We start from the raw sequence: 17329 nt of genomic DNA on the forward strand, positions 1-17329 counted from the left end.
GCCGCTGAAGGGGAGGATGCTGCGGGAACTTCTTCCTCGCTAGACTGCGAATGGGATCGACTCCTAGGAAGTCGAGATCGACGTGGAGGCATCGGAAACCTGCAATGAAAAGCAGCAAGTCAGATACAATCTAAAGTATGAATACGCGAATTGTGGCCAATTGTGTCAAACATCCAAGCCTCAAAATTCCAGCCCTTTTGCAAATAAGCCCCCCTATACTCTGTGGATGGCTCTTTTGCAAATAACCCCCTCAAATGGTAGCCCTCTTTTGCAATTAACCCCCTCAAGTTTCGGCCTCATTTTTGCACATATACCCCTTCAAGTTTCGGCCTCATTTTTTGCACATGTACCCCTTCAAGTTTCAGTCCACATTTTTGCACATATACCCCCCAAAATTTCAGCCCCTAATTCGGCCAAGGGAAATTAAGAACTTTAATTAAAATCCTGTGTATAAATAGGATTTTATAGTTGAAGTCTAATTAAACCCACAAATTTCGTGCATGTGAAACAATGATTGTCATCTTCGCAGTAAATTTTGATGAAATACCCAGAATACCCTTCGTGTTCAAGGCTAAATTCGGGTCAAGGACACGCTCGTTCAGCCCCTAATTCGGCCAAAAAACCCCTCAAATCTCACCAAATTTTGCACATGAACCCCCATAAAATTCCGGCCATATATATGCATAAAAAAATATATATATTTTGCAATCAAAGATGAGAGAACCCATATCCCAATTTCAGCCAACAATCTAACCCAATGCAAATTTCGGTTTTCCCCCAAATCAACAAATTAGGGTTTTGGATTTTGACATGGTCATCATACCTGATCACATAGCACCCCCAGTACCCCACAATTTTGGTTAATCTTGCAAATAAACCTTTTTGTAAAATCTAGCCAATTTTGCAAAAAAAACCCTCCACAAATTTCGGTTTGGTTTTCGCAAAACTTTGATCGTAGTTTTGTGATCTAAACTTCTTGGTTTTCAGCCTTGGATTTTCTGCTCTTTTTGCAAATAAGTCCCTCTAAAACATTTATGGGCAATTTTGCAAATAAACCCTCAACAGTTGTGATCTCTTTGCATGAAGCACACCTCAAAGTTGTAGCCAATTGTGTCAAACATCCAAGCCTCAAAATTCTAGCCCTTTTGCAAATAAGCCCCCCTATACTTTGTGGATGGCTCTTTTGCAAATAACCCCCTCAAATGGTAGCCCTCTTTTGCAAATAACCCCCTCAAGTTTCGGCCTCATTTTTGAACATATACCCTTCAAGTTTCAGTCCACATTTTTGCACATATACCCCTTCAAGTTTCAGTCCACATTTTTGCACATATACCCCCCAAAATTTCAGCCCCTAATTCGGCCAAAAAACCCCTCAAACCTCACCAAATTTTGCACATGAACCCCCATAAAATTTCGGCCATATATATGCATAAAAAAAATATATATATATTTTGCAATCAAAGATAAGAGAACCCATATCCCAATTTCGGCCAACAATCTACCCCTTGCTGGAAACGAAAAAAAAGAAAAGAAAAAGAGGAGGCGGAACCTCTTGCTGGAAAAGAAGAGAGGAAAGAAAAAGAGAAGAGGGGAGATTTTTTTTTTATATATATAATGGAGTTTTAAGTGAACCGGACCCAAGTTGGACCGAACCCACATGACCCGAACCAATTCAAACCGGGATTGAACCGGACCGGACCCATCCCATCTTGTTGATTCACACGAGTGTGAGCCGCGAAAAGTGGGCTCGCGTGCGTGGAGAGGACCCGGGAATAATTCATATGCCTTTTGAACCTCTTTTCGGATATTTTTCAATATATTCGATGCCCGTATCTATACTCCAATGAGAATACGAGTCTAAACTATTTCTCACAATTGACGGGAAGTTCCTGGAAAATATTATGTATAATATTCTTAAGGATAACCTGTCAACCTCCGACGGGTACACGAGGCTAAACTAATTCCCGAAACTCCCAGGAGTACACGAGTATAAACTGGTTCTCCTCAGGTTGATTCGAAACCCTAGGGTCAACGCCGGTCAACGCGTAACCCTAGGTCAACGCCAGTCAACGCGTTGCGACAAGAGGTCAACATACGGTGATCTGAAACCCTAAGTCAGCACGATATGACGGAGATAGTCAGTTCTAAGTCAACGCAATGACACGAGCCAAACTCAACTCATCAGTTTTAGACTCGAGACTCCGACGACGGCCAGACGATAAACGCAGCGCCGGAAGGACTTCAGCTATTCGTCAAAGCATCGAATAGACTGAAAAAATCGAAGGAGCCAAGAGTTGAAGCTAACTACAGGTCCTTTACACCGACTGAAGGCTGGACCAATCACATCCAAAGTATTCCAGCCTCTTCTATAAAAGAAACGAGTCAGGAACACTTTGGAGGGGGTATCTGTAGGCATCAAAAATTGCCTATAGTTCTCCACAACCGGTTCAGTGTTAACGAGCGACGATGAACGTCACTATCCTGGTTCATAGGGATTCGATTACGTCGGTGAACGCTATGAAGTGGAGTTATCATACTATGTGAGCTGACAAATTTCCGGAATAACGAAGGCACATGCCTAATCGAGAGCCCCGCCGATGTTTACAAAAGAACAACGCCTTTCGTGTCTCGTTCGTTCTAAGATAATCCAACCATCGGGTAGGGCTGATAGAACTCTCGTTTCTATCTAATTCCAACTAATTCGAATCACTAAAATCCCTTTTTGGTTTTGTTGTTTCGGACGAAGAATTTACAGCGGGTGTCCTAGATTTTTAGGGATCCCCAGGGGTCCTAGATTTTGGTGGACGCCCAGGGGTGTCCTAGACTTTTGGCGTGGGGACGCCCCAGGGTTGTCCTAGACTTTTTGGGACGTCCCCAGCGGGTAGTCCTTAGATTTTTGGGACGCCCCAGGGGTGTCCTAGATTTTTGGGGACGCCCCAGGGGTGTCCTAGATTTTTGGGGATGCCCCAGGGGTGTCCTAGATTTTTGGGGACGCCCCAGGGGTATCCTAGATTTTTGGGGACGCCCCAGGGGTGTCCTAGATTTTTGGGGACGTCCCAGGGGTGTCCTAGATTTTTGGGGACACCCCAGGGGTGTTGCCTATAAATAGAAGCCTTAGGCCTCACTTTTCAGGATCTGGATTTTTGGAGAATTGGCGAAGCCTTGCTGGAGTGAAGAGTGATCGAGCACTTCAACACAAGAGAGTTCTTCATCAGATCTACATCGCCCGCATCCGTTCCTTAGCATTACCCCTCGTCGGTAATCCTAAGAAGAGCAAATATCTCGCTTTATCCGAGATAGGCGCTCCAAGTTTCTAGATCTCCTCGCGAATCGACGAAGCTCTGCCCGATTTTTCTGGATCAGATCTGATTGCCAGGTAGTCCACGGATATCGACGTCCCCGTCACAGGCTAAAGACTCACGCAAGCAAGAGACGATAAACGGATCTTGTGTTTATTTTCAAGAAAGTTATAATTTTTATTTTCGTTATTTGAATTCATTTGTAACGTTTGAAGTTTTAATGAAATCAATGATGAAGGCAACTTTTGACGAAAATAGTTGTGAAGTGTGAGAGCAAGAAGTCTGATGAATAATGCTAATAAGAGCATAAAAATTTAAAACATCACCTTTCATATATTCCAAAGCATTATCAGTACGAAGAATACGGACATAAGTAGAGAATTGAATTTTTATTTCATTATAAAAGAGTATAATAACGTGCGAGACCTCTGACCTCTCTTTTAATAGATAAAGCCACGTCATGCGAGAGAAATCATCAACAAAGATAATAAAATATCGAAAACCTTTCACAGAGGGAACACGATAAGGACCCCAGACATCAGAATGAACCAACTCAAAAGCAAAGCTACTACGTTTATCGACTCGACTCTGAAAAGTAGCACGATGATGCTTACCTAGTTCACAAGACTCACAACCTAAAAAGGAAATAGATGACTGAACAGAAACTACCGATCTAAGTTTTTGTAGTGAAGGATGACCCAAACGCTAGTGCCACAATAAAGTAGAGTCAGACTGTGATGCAACAAGACCAGCCTCTGACACACTGTCGTCCAAATAGTACATACCTCCTCTCTCATGCCCCGAACCAATCTTCATCCTAGTTGCTAGGTCCTGAAAAACACAATAAGATGGAAAGAAGGTGACTTTACAGTTATTTTATTTTGTAAACTTGCTAATGGATAATAGGCTAACAGGGAATTTGGGAACATATAACACATTAGTTAGTTTTAAAGAGGAAGTAGCATGAACTACTCCATCACCACGAACTAGAGAAAGAGTACCATCAGCAATGCCGATAGAAGGAAACTTATTAGAAAGATGTAAAGATACAAAGTGATCCTTTATACCTGTCATATGAGATGAGGCTCCAGAATCTAGTACTCAGGGTTTGTGAGAAGAAGCTATGTAAGCATCCATACCCGAAGAGGATGCATGAGTAGCAGAATGAATGTTCTGAGAGAGTTCTAGCTGGCGTAACCTTTCATAATCTACCTGAGAAATCTGAACAGTAGGAGCAGTAACAGCTGGACCACCAGAAGTAGTAGCGGTAATAGATGAGTGAGTCGATTTAGTATCAGCTACCTGGGCCCACTGAGGACGACCAAACTTCTCCCAGCACTTCTCAGAAATATGATTGGTTCTCCCACAGTGACCACACTGACATGAGCCATTATCAAATTCACATGGCCTCCCACCAAAGGAGCCACGTCTTCCTCCTGAATCATGGCCACGATCACGATCACGACCGCGACCTCTGCCCCGACCAAAGAATATGGCAGACTGATCCATTGTAGGTGGAGATGGTGCAATAGTATCAGAAATAACACCAGTAGAGACCTGCATGACTCTAGAGAATGTAGCAGCCAGTGAGGGAATGGTATCGCCACCCAATATCTATCCTCTCATCAGTTCGAAGACTAAGATGTCGAGGGAATAGGCAACACGCTGTAAGGGGGTACTGTAGCGGCAGCACTGTAGCGACAGCACTGTAGTGGTACTGTAGCGGAGGTACTGTAGTGGCAACGGCAGCTAGCGGCGGCAAGGAGAAGAGGCGGTGGCGGCTAGGGTTTTTGAATGAGGATTTGTAGCGGCTAAGGTTTCATTCTCTGGTACCATGTAGAAAGAGATAATAGAGAGAGCAAAACCCTAACTTGTTGTTTATTGAGATAATAAGAGAGATATATATCGCCATACAAATAGGGTTAAGGTTAACGGGTAATAGCCTATTAACCCAATACCCAATACTTAATTTAACACAACATATTCAACATACTTAGAAACTTAACAATAGGAAAAAGATTCATACATTCTACCATATTTGACATTAGAATTCATAGAAGACTTCCAGTTGCAGAAGTACTAGAAGTTTCTTTAACCTCAGAGCTTCGATTTAAAGACAATTCTGAGAAAACCACGGTTCCTAGATTCTCATCAAACATCTGAAGAGCTTGTGGAATAGGAGGCATATTAACTTCAAGTACCTCTTCTAGTATCTGAACCACTTGTCCCATTGTAGGCCTACAGTTTTCATCATCTTGAATACACCAGACAGCAACTTTACAGGCTCTAATCACCTCTTCCAACTTTGCATCACCCTCCAATCTCTGATCCAAAATTCCGGTTACATCCCCATCAACAAGTTTTCTGGCCGCTAAAGTAGGAAAAAACCGAGGTTTTTGGTCATCAGTCTGCTCAAAGTTCCTCCTCCCTGAGATTATCTCAAAGAGCATCATCCCGTAGCTATAGACATCAGCCTTTGCTGTGATGGCAGAACCTGAAATCCACTCAGGCGCCAGATATCCTATAGTTCCTCTCATTGTAGTTAGAACCCTGCTAGCATCTCGGCCTAGCAGCTTAGCCAAGCCAAAATCTGCTAGTTTTGGAGCAAAAGATGCATCTAAGAGTACATTTTCTGGCTTAACGTCACAATGAATGATGCAATCTCGACAGTGATCATGGAGATAAGTCAGACCTCGAGCAATCCCAAGGGCAATTTGGTACCTTCTTTTCCAGTTTAAAACATTGTTAGGGTTGTTATGGAACAATTGAGTGTTTAATGATCCATTGGGCATGTACTCATAGACTAGTAGTCTGTTGTTTCCTTCTGAGCAAAACCCATGAAGCCTAACAAGGTTGCTATGTTGAACTATCCCAATTGTGCTTACCTCACTACGAAATTGCTTTTCTCCCTGTGAATATCTTTCAAGCTTCTTGATAGCTATGACTTTGGAGTCTTGCATAACACCCTTGAATACTGAACCGAATCCACCTTCCCCCAATTTCTCTGAGAAATTATTGCTCATACGCCGCAAATCATTATATCTAAATGCTATCAATCCACCCTCCGCACTTTCTGGTATGCCCATCATCCCTTTTCTTTTCCTTGTCCAAATCAGCAAATAAATAATAGCCAGTAAAGCTGAAGTGCCTATTATGCTGCAAGCTATTTCTATGATAACAACTCGCTTCTCTTTTCTGGGACTTCGGAATTCTGAAGCAGAGAGACGCAGGAAAAGTGTACCTCCACTTGGTCCTGTATACATCTCCTGGAGATTAAGCAAATCTCCGTACCAAAGTGAGCAAGCACGACCACTGAATGAATAAGCATTGCAAGAACAGTTGTTTAAGCAAGCTAGTTCACACTTTGAAGCACACCCAACTTGGAAAGTTTGCATGTTATCAGGAAATCTCATGTTAGACATTGTAAAAAACCGATCTTTCTTCTGCCGAGATGAATTATTCTTTCCACACTGCAACTTTGTTTTCCTTACACAGCCTCTTGTTCGATCACCTAATGCCCAATCAGCAGGAGACTGCTCCCTGAACCCTTTGATGCACGTACAAAAGGGATATGCGTTTTCATTGCAGCTACCATAAGGCCCACATAGAGCAAAGGCTTGACATTGTTGTTTAGGCTGAGACCAAAGAAGGATCCATTCTTGGCTATTCTCTACCCATGTCAACTGCTGGATTTGTCCAGAGATACCCATCACGAACCTAGTGATAATATCGCTACTCTGGACAGTATAAGTGAAATATCGCTCTGTATCGCTGGAAACATATTGAAAGCTGTATAAATAGTGAGACATCATCTCTGGAACAGCAGTAAAGATTTCTCCATTCCAAATTCCACTGCTCCAGTAGTTAACAGAATTGTTCCACACAGTGAAGTATTGGCTTGATCCGTTAGGGTCTATACCAAGAGAATAAATTCCAGGTGAAGGGTCATCTAAGCTCTTCCATGAAGTCAAGTGTTGGATTTGTCCAGTGAATTTGTTCACTCCAAGCTTGCCACCAGGAAGCCATGTATCAGTCTGGTGATCGAAGCTTTGCCATAGAGTTTTATTGGGGTTTGATGCATCTTTGAGAACAAAGTTTCCAGCGTCTAAGAGGACAGCAACAGTGTTGTTGGAGGTTATGTTTGCATCAGTCGACCATACACGGGAATTTGACTGGTCTAAAAGAACTAAATTACCATCACTACAGATTTTGAGCTCAGCAGTAGTTGGCTCAGTTATTGGAGCGTCTCTGTTGGCAACCCACACTGGGGTTAGCTGTGATATCTTATTGTACCAGATTCCTATGTAGTAGTACGATGAGTTACCTGGTTGGAAGAAGCCAAGCACAAAATTGCTACCTTCGGAGACTAGCTTCTGTTTTCCAGAGAGAGATTGGTTCAGAGAAATGGCGTTCGATGCAGACGAAGCTTGTTTCGAGACGAGAAGGAAGAGGAGGAGGAGGAGGGAGAGAGACATGTGGTAAAGTAAGAGGGGAGGATTTGGAGGAACCATTGCGCAAAGCACAGAAGATAGAGAAGGAAGAAAGGAAAAAAGAAGTTAGCTGAAGGGTTTCAATGGCATTAAATGGGTTGTCCCAGTGAAACTGTGCAGTCTTACTTTCTCCTAATAAGCAGACACAGTGATTCACGTAAGGCTGCCTCCAGAGTTAAATCATTTCCATGGCTTTTGTTGGTCAGGAAGTCAAAAATCACAAAAATGAAAGGGTAATTATCGTTAGCGCATCAAGCGCAACGCAAGAATTACAATCTTGTAACAGCTAAAAGAAAGAGAGTAAAAGAGGACGTATCTCGCAAGTTGGGAGTTAACCTTGATATGCTTTGAACGGTCAGCAGGCGTGAGTTCCAGGATCTTATGTGAAGTCTGAGGCAGAATTTTTCTATTCTTCACGGTAGGCTAGATGACAAAGACAAATCCAGATATGACAGTCTGCTCAATAAAGGCCACGCCCCCATCAACTAATCCCTCTGTGACCCTGCTACAGCAAATGCGGCCACTTGAAAATCAACAGGCCACTTGAGAAAACAAGCTCAGAATTTATGATAGGGCCTATTACTCACAAAAAAGAAAAAAAAAGAAAAAAAAAGGGAGGGGTTCTACCATGTTTCTTTCTTGGACAAATTTTCAAAACCAACCCTTTTACACATTTAATTGCAAAAACCAACCCCTTTTCAAAATAATTGCAAAAACCGACCTGTTTTCAGCCCAGCGCTGAAAACAGGTCGGTTTTTGTAAAAAAATCTCCGAAACATCACGGGAGTTCAACTCCCGTGAAGTTTATGGAGAAATTAAACTTCACGGGAGTTCAACTCCCGTGAAGCGTAATTTCTGCTTAAAACTCCACGGGAGTTGAACTCCCGTGGAGTTACAGTCAGCAATTCCAGAGAATCGAGTCTCTGGCAAATTGTGACTGCAACTTCACGGGATTTCAACTCCCGTGAAGTTGCAGTGCCAGTTTTCCAGAGAATCGATCTCTGGAAAATTGGCACTGCAACTCCACGGGAGTTGAACTCCCGTGGAGTTTGCTGCCACCTATTTAAGCGCGTGAATTTGCCAGAGATCGAGTCTCTGGAATTTGGCACTGCAACTCCACGGGACTTGAAATCCCGTGGAGTTTGGTGACCCTATTTAAGCGCGTGACCCGACCCCAGACCACACAAACCCTAATATTTCCGCCTCTCTCCCAAACGCCGCCTTCTCAGTCGCCACCCCAGCCTCCGACCGCCGCCGCTCCAGGCTCCGACCCCCGCCGGTGCCCCAGCTTCCGACCGCCGCCGGCGCCGCCGCCTCCGACCGCCGCCTCCCTTCAGATCTCAGCAGTTATTTTTTTCCAAAAAACAGGTAAATTATTTCAAAAAAAAAGCTATACTCTCTAATTGTTGTATACTCCACTATTTGATTGTGATTACATGTAAGAATCTAGATTTTTTAAAATTTAATTATGAATTGGTTTATGCAATTTTATGAAGAAATGTGAAAAGTAGATGGGAAATTATCAATAAATGTGAAAATTAGAGGAAAATTATCAATAAATGTGAAAAATAGAGGGGAAAATTATCAATGGTGAAATTATCAATAATTTTGTGAAATTTGTGAAGAAATTAGTGTGTAATTTATCAATAATTTTTGTGAAATTAGAGGGGAAATTATCAATAATTTCGAAAATTATTGTATTTAGAGTTTAGAATTTAATGTGAATTATTTAGATTTTGTGTAAGAAAAAATAGATTTTAGATTTTACCATATGTATGATTTAAATTAGATTTTAGAATTTAATTTTGAATTATTTACGAATTTTGTGAATTATCAATTAATGTGGAAATTAGACTTACTACCTAAATGTAAAAATTAGTAACAATCAATATTTATTTGGCTTTCGTGTAATATTGATATTGAATTTTTCACTCTTCAGAGGTAACGATGAACGATCGAATTGTAATTCTCTGTTCTTATGATGGGAAGATTAATTACCTCGAGAATAATATGCCTGTTTATGAAGGAGGAATGACGAGACCGTTGTTCATAACAAAATCGTGTACTTTCGATGAGTTGGTTAATGAATTACACAAACTTACATTAACTAACTCACGTGAGTATCACCTCAGTGTGGTTTTGCAATTATCCTGTTGTGGGGGAACAGAACAAGTGGCATTCAAATATCTTCGACTACGATATGGTCTCATTCATGTCTTACACGACGAGAAGCGTTCGCGTCGAATTGTCATTGAAAAACATCAGAGAGATTTGGCAAATCGTTGAACTACGAAGGAAATGTATTCCCGCATGTTGGAGGATCCTGAAGTTGATTCTGTAGCTTTTTATCTCCTCAACAATATGAATGTTGGACACAATCACAATACTATGAGCGGTCCTTCGTTCGTGGGCACTTCGAATGCTTTCCGATACTAACACGGGAAATTCAGGAACAATGCAAGTGTTGAATCGAGAATGATGATGAAGAGGAGGGATTACAAATTAATAGCATGACCGTGATAGATCGCTGGATGACCGGAAAAACCAACACATCGACGGGGCTTATGTTAATAATGAGTATGTCGGCCTTAGAGGATCCGCCGCCCGATGAACTTCAAGCGAGATGAATGGATTGATAACTCCGCGATGGAAAGTGTTCCTATTGGCCACTAATAGCCGGTGTTGATACACAGGCCGAGGACTTCTCATTCATCAAGGGAGATCTCTTTACGAGAGTCAAGGAGAAATTGATCCATGCTATTCGCACGTATTCCATGCAAAAAATGTGAAGTTCAGGCCTACCAAAAATAATACTACAAGCTATTAATGTGGTTTGTTTCTATCGCCAAAGATGACGATGTCGAACATAATAGTGGACACAACGACGCAATGCGAGGTGTCCGTGGACTTAATTCACGCTCGGGTTCAAGAGTAGGTGGGCAATTCAAAATCACAGCGCTCTACAATGGACTCCACACTTGTAGCAATCTCAATTGGACAATGAATAACAAAATGCGTCCTCTTCTTTTATATATCGATTGATTTTACCGCATCTGACGGGAGGATCTTGATCTAATGGCGAAAAGATATCCGTCTTTTAGTGCATAAAGCCACCAACTTGGATGTATCATATCAGCAAGTGTTGGAATGCTAGGGAGGAAGGCGATGATAAAAATATTCGGGGCATTGAGATAATTCGTATGAGATTTTACCTCATTATCTTGAAGCACTCAAAAGAGAAAATCCCGGGACTGTCTACGAAGTATCTTCGGACCCCGTTGATGGCGGAGACCGGCGTTCACCGGTGTATTTTGGCGCATTTGGGCCATGTATTGAGGGGTTTCGATATTGCCGTCCTCTTCTTAGCATTGATGGAACTTCACTTATATGGTAAATACAAAGGCGTTTTGCTTGTTGCAACCGGAGTTGACGCGGATGGCGGGTTGTTTCCTTTAGCATTCGCAGTGGTTGATGTTGAACATACAGAGAATTAGCCTTGGTTTTTTGCTCATGCACTTGCAATGTACCGCAACTACAATTGATTCCTTGCTTCACATGTTGTAGCAGCTTGCTCCGACCTACAGGGTGGTGCTCGCATTTCACATTATGAATTTGCGACGCTTGGTTATTCTGCATACAAACTATCAACAAACCTACAAGAGTGTTTTCCGTCCACCATACGATAGTCGACATTGGACACAAGATGGGCCACGGATATTACCTCCATTGTATAAAAAGATCGGCGGGCGCCCTCGTTCCGTGCGTATTAGAAATAGTATGGATGACGGACGTGAAAGAGCTAGGAGCGAGAAATAAGTGCCAGTAGATGTGATCAACCGGGTCACACAAAAATAGGTGTCCAGTTAGTATTAGGCGTTGAGTTTGTATTATGTAGCGTTTTGCATTATGTCATTCGTAGTTGTTATCTTTGAAGCGTATGATACTCGTTATTTGTAATATGTTCTGTATGCAACTCCGGTTCATTTCACCCATGCATTTGTATTATGCTAGCGTTTATACTATGTCATTCGTGTATGTCATTCGTAGTTGTTATCTTTGAAGCGTATGATACTCGTTATTTGTAATATGTTCTGTATGCCAAACTCCGTTCATTTCACCCATGCATTTGTATTAATGTAGCGTTTTATACTATGCATTCGTGTATGTCATTCGTAGTTGTTATCTTGAAGCAGTTTATTGCACTCTGTATATATTGCTCATATTTTAATCACAGGTCTATTCATTATGGATCCGGGACCGCCGAGAATCCCGACGTTTGTACCTTCAGGTTAGTCATTGTTCAGACACATATTGGTTCGGGAGAGGTAATACGAATAAATTAGATATATATTTTTTTCGCATTAATGTAATTTTTTAATGAAAATATACTTAAAACTGATTCTCGTTTTATGCTGCAGCCCGCTACCAGATTTCAGCGATGATCGAGCATTCCATAGTCATTCGGCATGGGTCATAGAGGATGAGAGGGTACTAGCTTGATCGCTCAGGCCGGTTTTCGACCGTGTTCGACGATTCGTTATATTCAGGGCTTGATTGGCCGCTTATCGCTGCCTTTGATGAGAGGTGGAGGCCAGAGACCAACACCTTTCACATGCATATAGGGGAGTGCACGATCACTTTACAGGACGTGGCCGTCATACTTGGGCGCTCCGATTGGCTGGACCGGTAGTTACGGCCACGACGATCATAGTTGGCCGGAGGTATGTGCCCCGCTACTTGGACAGGTTCCCGACTTGAGGAGTGGTGCGATAAGCTATCGTGGCTTCGTCAGACATTCAGGGCCGACATACCAGAGGATGCCTCTGAGGAGACGCTCCAGTTTCTATGCTCGTGCATACATAGTTGCACATGATAGGGTGCGTACTATTCCTGATGCGAGCAAGACTCTCGTACATGCACGATGGCTGCCACTTGCTGGAGGATTTTGGTGTATGCGGCGCACTATCGTGGGGCAGTGCGGTGTTGGCCCATATTTGTATCGAGAATGAGTAGAGTATCTCTGTCTATGGATGCAGAATAAAGAATTCAGGATGCTGTACGTTGATACAGATTTGGTCATGGGCAGCGCATTCATATTGGACAACCCACTTTACTTATGCACGTGACTTAGAGGGGCAGTATCCATTGGCATACAAGGTATAATTGCTACACACACATATTTATTCCTAACCTGGATATTTGTACTTATATATTCGCCATTCTGCCATATAGGTATAACGTACGATACGCTCAGTACAAATCAGCGACGCGTCACCGTCAGTCTTACCGAAATGAGCTTGATGGCCTCCAGCACGAACATGTAAATATAAAACTCAGAAGCTATGAATATTATAGTTTTTCTGTATTATACTGATAAATGTTTTATTTTATTTCAGTTCAAGTGGAGACCCTTATACACCGGCCGGAGCTCGATATACATTCTCTTGCACCTATCTGCCGAGATCGTCCCGGATTGTGGAGAGCCAGAGTTCCATTGATCTGTTTGCGGAGATCGTAGAGATGCATGTACCGGGACCGTGTGCTACGCGCAGTTTACACTCTCTCAGCATATTCCAGATCCTGTCGAGCAGATCAATCGTCGGCGGCGCCCTACATCGCACCGGACTGACTGGGGCCATATAGTCCGTGCGGCCTACATAGACAGGTGGGTTTCAGAGGTGGGATTGCATACAGGATACCGAGGCCCACAGCTGTTGACATATACCACGTATATTCGTTGGATTAGGGGTATACACGTAATGGATCACGCATGACCCACAGCCTTTTAGCTGGACACATGCCATGCCCACCGACACAGATAGTTACATCCCTAGTGGGATGAACGAGAGAGATTACGTAAGTTTCTAAGCTAAATTATAATATTTTTTATTGAGTTGATACTTAATAAATTGTTTACCACGCAGGTCGCAGTGTTATTAGATAGCATTGCATGCTGATATTGCATGCGCACGTGACTGAGACTTCAGGATCAGGCTGGCGTTACGGTCTCCTAGCAGGATCAAGAAGGAGCCACATACGCAGGTGTTCAATAGGACTCACGTCGACGATCGCAGGCCTAGGGAGGACAGCTGTCTCGCCTTTCATTTGGCTGGCATACGCTCGACCAGTCGACGGCCGCGTTGATGATGACCGCGGCACTTCGCATGCCGCATTGAGCCGCGCACTTCGCCATGCCGGATGGCACGCCCGCAGCTTGCATGACCGCAGCTTGACGCATCGGACGCCATGGATGACGCCCGCGCACTTTCGCATGCCGCATGGACCCGCGCCACTTCGCAGCTTCATTACACAGCCGCCGCATACTCAGATAGTTGAGGCTCATCAGCAGGAACCCAGGGGGCGGGGAAGAGCGAGGGGGAGGGGGAAGAGAGGGAGAGGAAGGAGGGGAGCTATATTAGGTTGTATATGAACTTATTTTGATAAATTTTGTAACTATCCTGAATTTTCAAATACTAAACTTTTGAAGATAAATTGTTGTTCATATACATATTCGTGTGTGTTTAATTCATGGTTGAATCATGTATATATTGTTGTTTGCAAATAAATTGGCATATATATGAGTTATAATTCATTGTTGAATCATGTATATATTGTTGTTTGCAAATAAATTGACATATATATGAGTTACAGGTAAATATACAAAACCTGCACAGCAGCTGTGCATGCTGGGTGACCTGCAACTTCACGGGAGTTGAAATCCCGTGAAGTTGCAGTGCCAAATTTCCAGAGACTCGATCTCTGGCAAATTGTGGACTGCAACTTCACGGGAGTTGAAATCCCGTGAAGTTGCAGTCACAATTTGCCAGAGACTCGATTCTCTGGAATTGCTGACTGTAACTCCACGGGAGTTCAACTCCCATGGAGTTTTAAGCAGAAATTACGCTTCACGGGAGTTGAACTCCCGTGAAGTTTAATTTCTCCATAAACTTCACGGGAGTTGAACTCCCGTGATGTTTCGGAGATTTTTTTATAAAAACCGACCTGTTTTCAGCGTTGGGCTGAAAACAGGTCGGTTTTTGCAATTATTTTGAAAAGGGGTCGGTTTTTGCAATTAAATGTGTAAAAGGGTTGGTTTTGAAAATTTGTCCTTTCTTTCTTTCTTCCAACAAGGTTCCACTCTTCTTGTAAATTTGATTTATTGTTGAGGAGGATTTTCCTATAAGAGTCCCCATAAATTAACAAATAGGTTGAAGAACCTCTTCCCACGAGAGAGTCAACAATATGATCATTGGCTTACCTGCCCATAGATCCATCTTTCTGCAGTTAATGAGCGCAGTTCAAACTTGGTTAATAAACTAGAGTCGTCCTATTCAGGGGAGGATCTACATACAGTCCAGGGGGGGCCACGGCCCCCCCAAAATTTGGAGGAAAAAATTAGGGTGCCCTATTCCTAATTTGGGAAAAAAAAATTAGTTTGTGAATATTAATTATTTGAGGGGTTTTATGTATATATTAATAGTAAATACATTACCATGAGCAGCAACAAGATTAATAAAGGGGGTTTCATTGAAATTGGAAATTTATGGAGATGTATTTAGTGAATGGTTATTCTTAAGGGGGTTTATTAATAAAGGGGGTTATTCTTAAGGGATTAATAAATGGGGTTTTATTGAAATAGGAAAAGATAATGTATCTTCACTCCATCGTAATGCTGAAAAGGCATGTGAGGATTTGATGAACCAACCACAATATATATCAAGGCGATTCGACAACTTCAATGCTGAACAAGTTGCAACAAATCGTCTTCAGTTAAGAGCTCACATACTTGTGGTGCGATTGCTTGCATTCCAAGAGATTCCGTTTAGAGGCCACGATGAGAAATCTAGTTCGTCCAATCGTGATAATTTTCTTGAATTTTTGGATGTGCTGGCCATGGAGAATGACGAACTTTCAAAGGCAATTGCGAAAGCTCCCAAAAATGCCAAATATACAAGTCATGATATTCAAAAACAAATACTTCATGTGTTTTCAGTGAGATTGAAAAATGCAATTCGTGAAGAAATTGGAGTTGCCAAGTATTGCATTATTGTTGATGAAGCCCGTGATGAGTCAAAAAAAGAGCAAATGTCTATTGTGTTGCGGTTTGTGGACACTAATGGATTCATTCAAGAATGTTTTTTTTTGGCTTGTTCATGTTTTCGATACTGCAGCTTTGACTTTAAAGAACGCCATATACTCTGCTTTGGCTCATTACAATTTGGATGTTCAAAATATTAGAGGTCAAGGTTACGATGGGGCCAATAATATGAGGGGTGAATTCAATGGATTGCAAGCTTAGATTATGAAAGATTATAAGACTGCTTACTATGTTCATTGCTTTGCTCATCGACTACAGTTGGCTCTTGTTGCGGTAGCAAAAAATCTGACTCTCATTCATATGTTTTTTGATAAATTAATTTCTATAGTTAATATGGTTGGTGCTTCTTGCAAGCGTAATGATGAATTGAAGAAAGCTCACGCGGATGGCATTGCCCATTTGATTTCTATTAATGAACTCGAGACAGGGCCTGGACTTAATCAGATTGGCACTTTACAACAAGCTGCTGATACGCGTTGGAGTTCTCATTTCAGATCATTATCAAGTTTGATCAGGATGTTCAGTGCAGCATGTGTGGTGTTGCTCAAAGTTATGGAGGATGAGCTTCCTTTCCAACGAGCCGATGCAACATCTATTTATGATGAAATGATTTTGTTCGATTTTGTATTTATCTTACATCTAATGAGTGAGATTATGGGGATCACAGATTTTCTTTGCCAAACTTTACAAAGGAAGTCTCAAGACATTTCGAATGCAATGGAGCTTGTGTCATCTACAAAAAGATTACTACAAGAGTTAATGGATGACAAGTGGGATAATTTGCTTGAAAAAGTGAAGTCTTTTTGTGTGGCTCGTAACATTAATATTCCTGATTTTAGTGCTCAGTATGTTGATAGACGACGTCGAGCTTATGGTCATCAAGACATTACCATTGGACATCATTATCGAGTAGACTTTTTTTATGATGCGATCAATTCACAAATGCAAGAAATTAATGCGTGTTTTAGTGAAGATGCGACAGAATTGCTCATGCTTAGTTCTGCCTTAAATCCTCAAAATGTATCTGCGGCTTTGAGAATACAAGATATATGCAAATTGGTTGGCAAGTTTTATGCACAAGATTTTACAAGTGAAGGAAAAGAGAGTTTGAAGATGCAACTGAAACATTATGAGCATAATGTAGTCAAAGGGCCAGACTTCAAAACTCTTTCAACCATTTCTGAGTTGTGTCAATGGTTGGTAAAGACTAATAAATCTACTACATACGACCTCATTTTTAGAGTGATCGTACTTGTGCTTACTCTTCCAGTTTCTACTGCTACTGCAGAACGATCATTCTCAGCTATGAATATCGTCAAGACTAGGCTTCGAAGCAAAATGGAGGATGATGCTTAATGGTGTTTATTGAAAGAGAAATTGCTAAAAGTCTGAGCATTGATGCTATCATTGAAGACTTTGAAAATTTTAAGAAACGTCGAATT

General features: G+C 41.9%; 2 protein-coding genes across 2 annotated transcripts; one reads left to right on the top strand and one right to left on the bottom strand.

Moving 5' to 3' along the window:
- On the bottom strand, window positions 5170–7845 carry LOC109833263 (G-type lectin S-receptor-like serine/threonine-protein kinase At2g19130). The gene has a single exon (XM_020400876.1). It carries the CDS (start codon window positions 7808–7810, stop codon window positions 5351–5353), a length of 2460 nt encoding a protein of 819 aa, XP_020256465.1. The 5' UTR covers window positions 7811–7845; the 3' UTR covers window positions 5170–5350.
- Window positions 16221–17243, top strand: LOC109834726. The gene has a single exon (XM_020402750.1). The coding sequence runs from the start codon at window positions 16221–16223 to the stop codon at window positions 17241–17243; it is 1023 nt and encodes a 340-aa protein (XP_020258339.1).

The sequence above is a fragment of the Asparagus officinalis genome, chromosome 3 (genome assembly GCF_001876935.1).
Source record: "Asparagus officinalis chromosome 3, Aspof.V1, whole genome shotgun sequence".
In the NCBI taxonomy this organism is placed as follows: Eukaryota; Viridiplantae; Streptophyta; class Magnoliopsida; order Asparagales; family Asparagaceae; genus Asparagus; species Asparagus officinalis.

Excerpts from the sequence above, each read along its gene's own strand:
- LOC109834726 (XM_020402750.1), top strand. The coding sequence starts at position 16,221 with ATGGTTGGTGCTTCTTGCAAGCGTAATGATGAATTGAAGAAAGCTCAC.
- LOC109833263 (XM_020400876.1), bottom strand. The coding sequence starts at position 7,810 with ATGGTTCCTCCAAATCCTCCCCTCTTACTTTACCACATGTCTCTCTCC.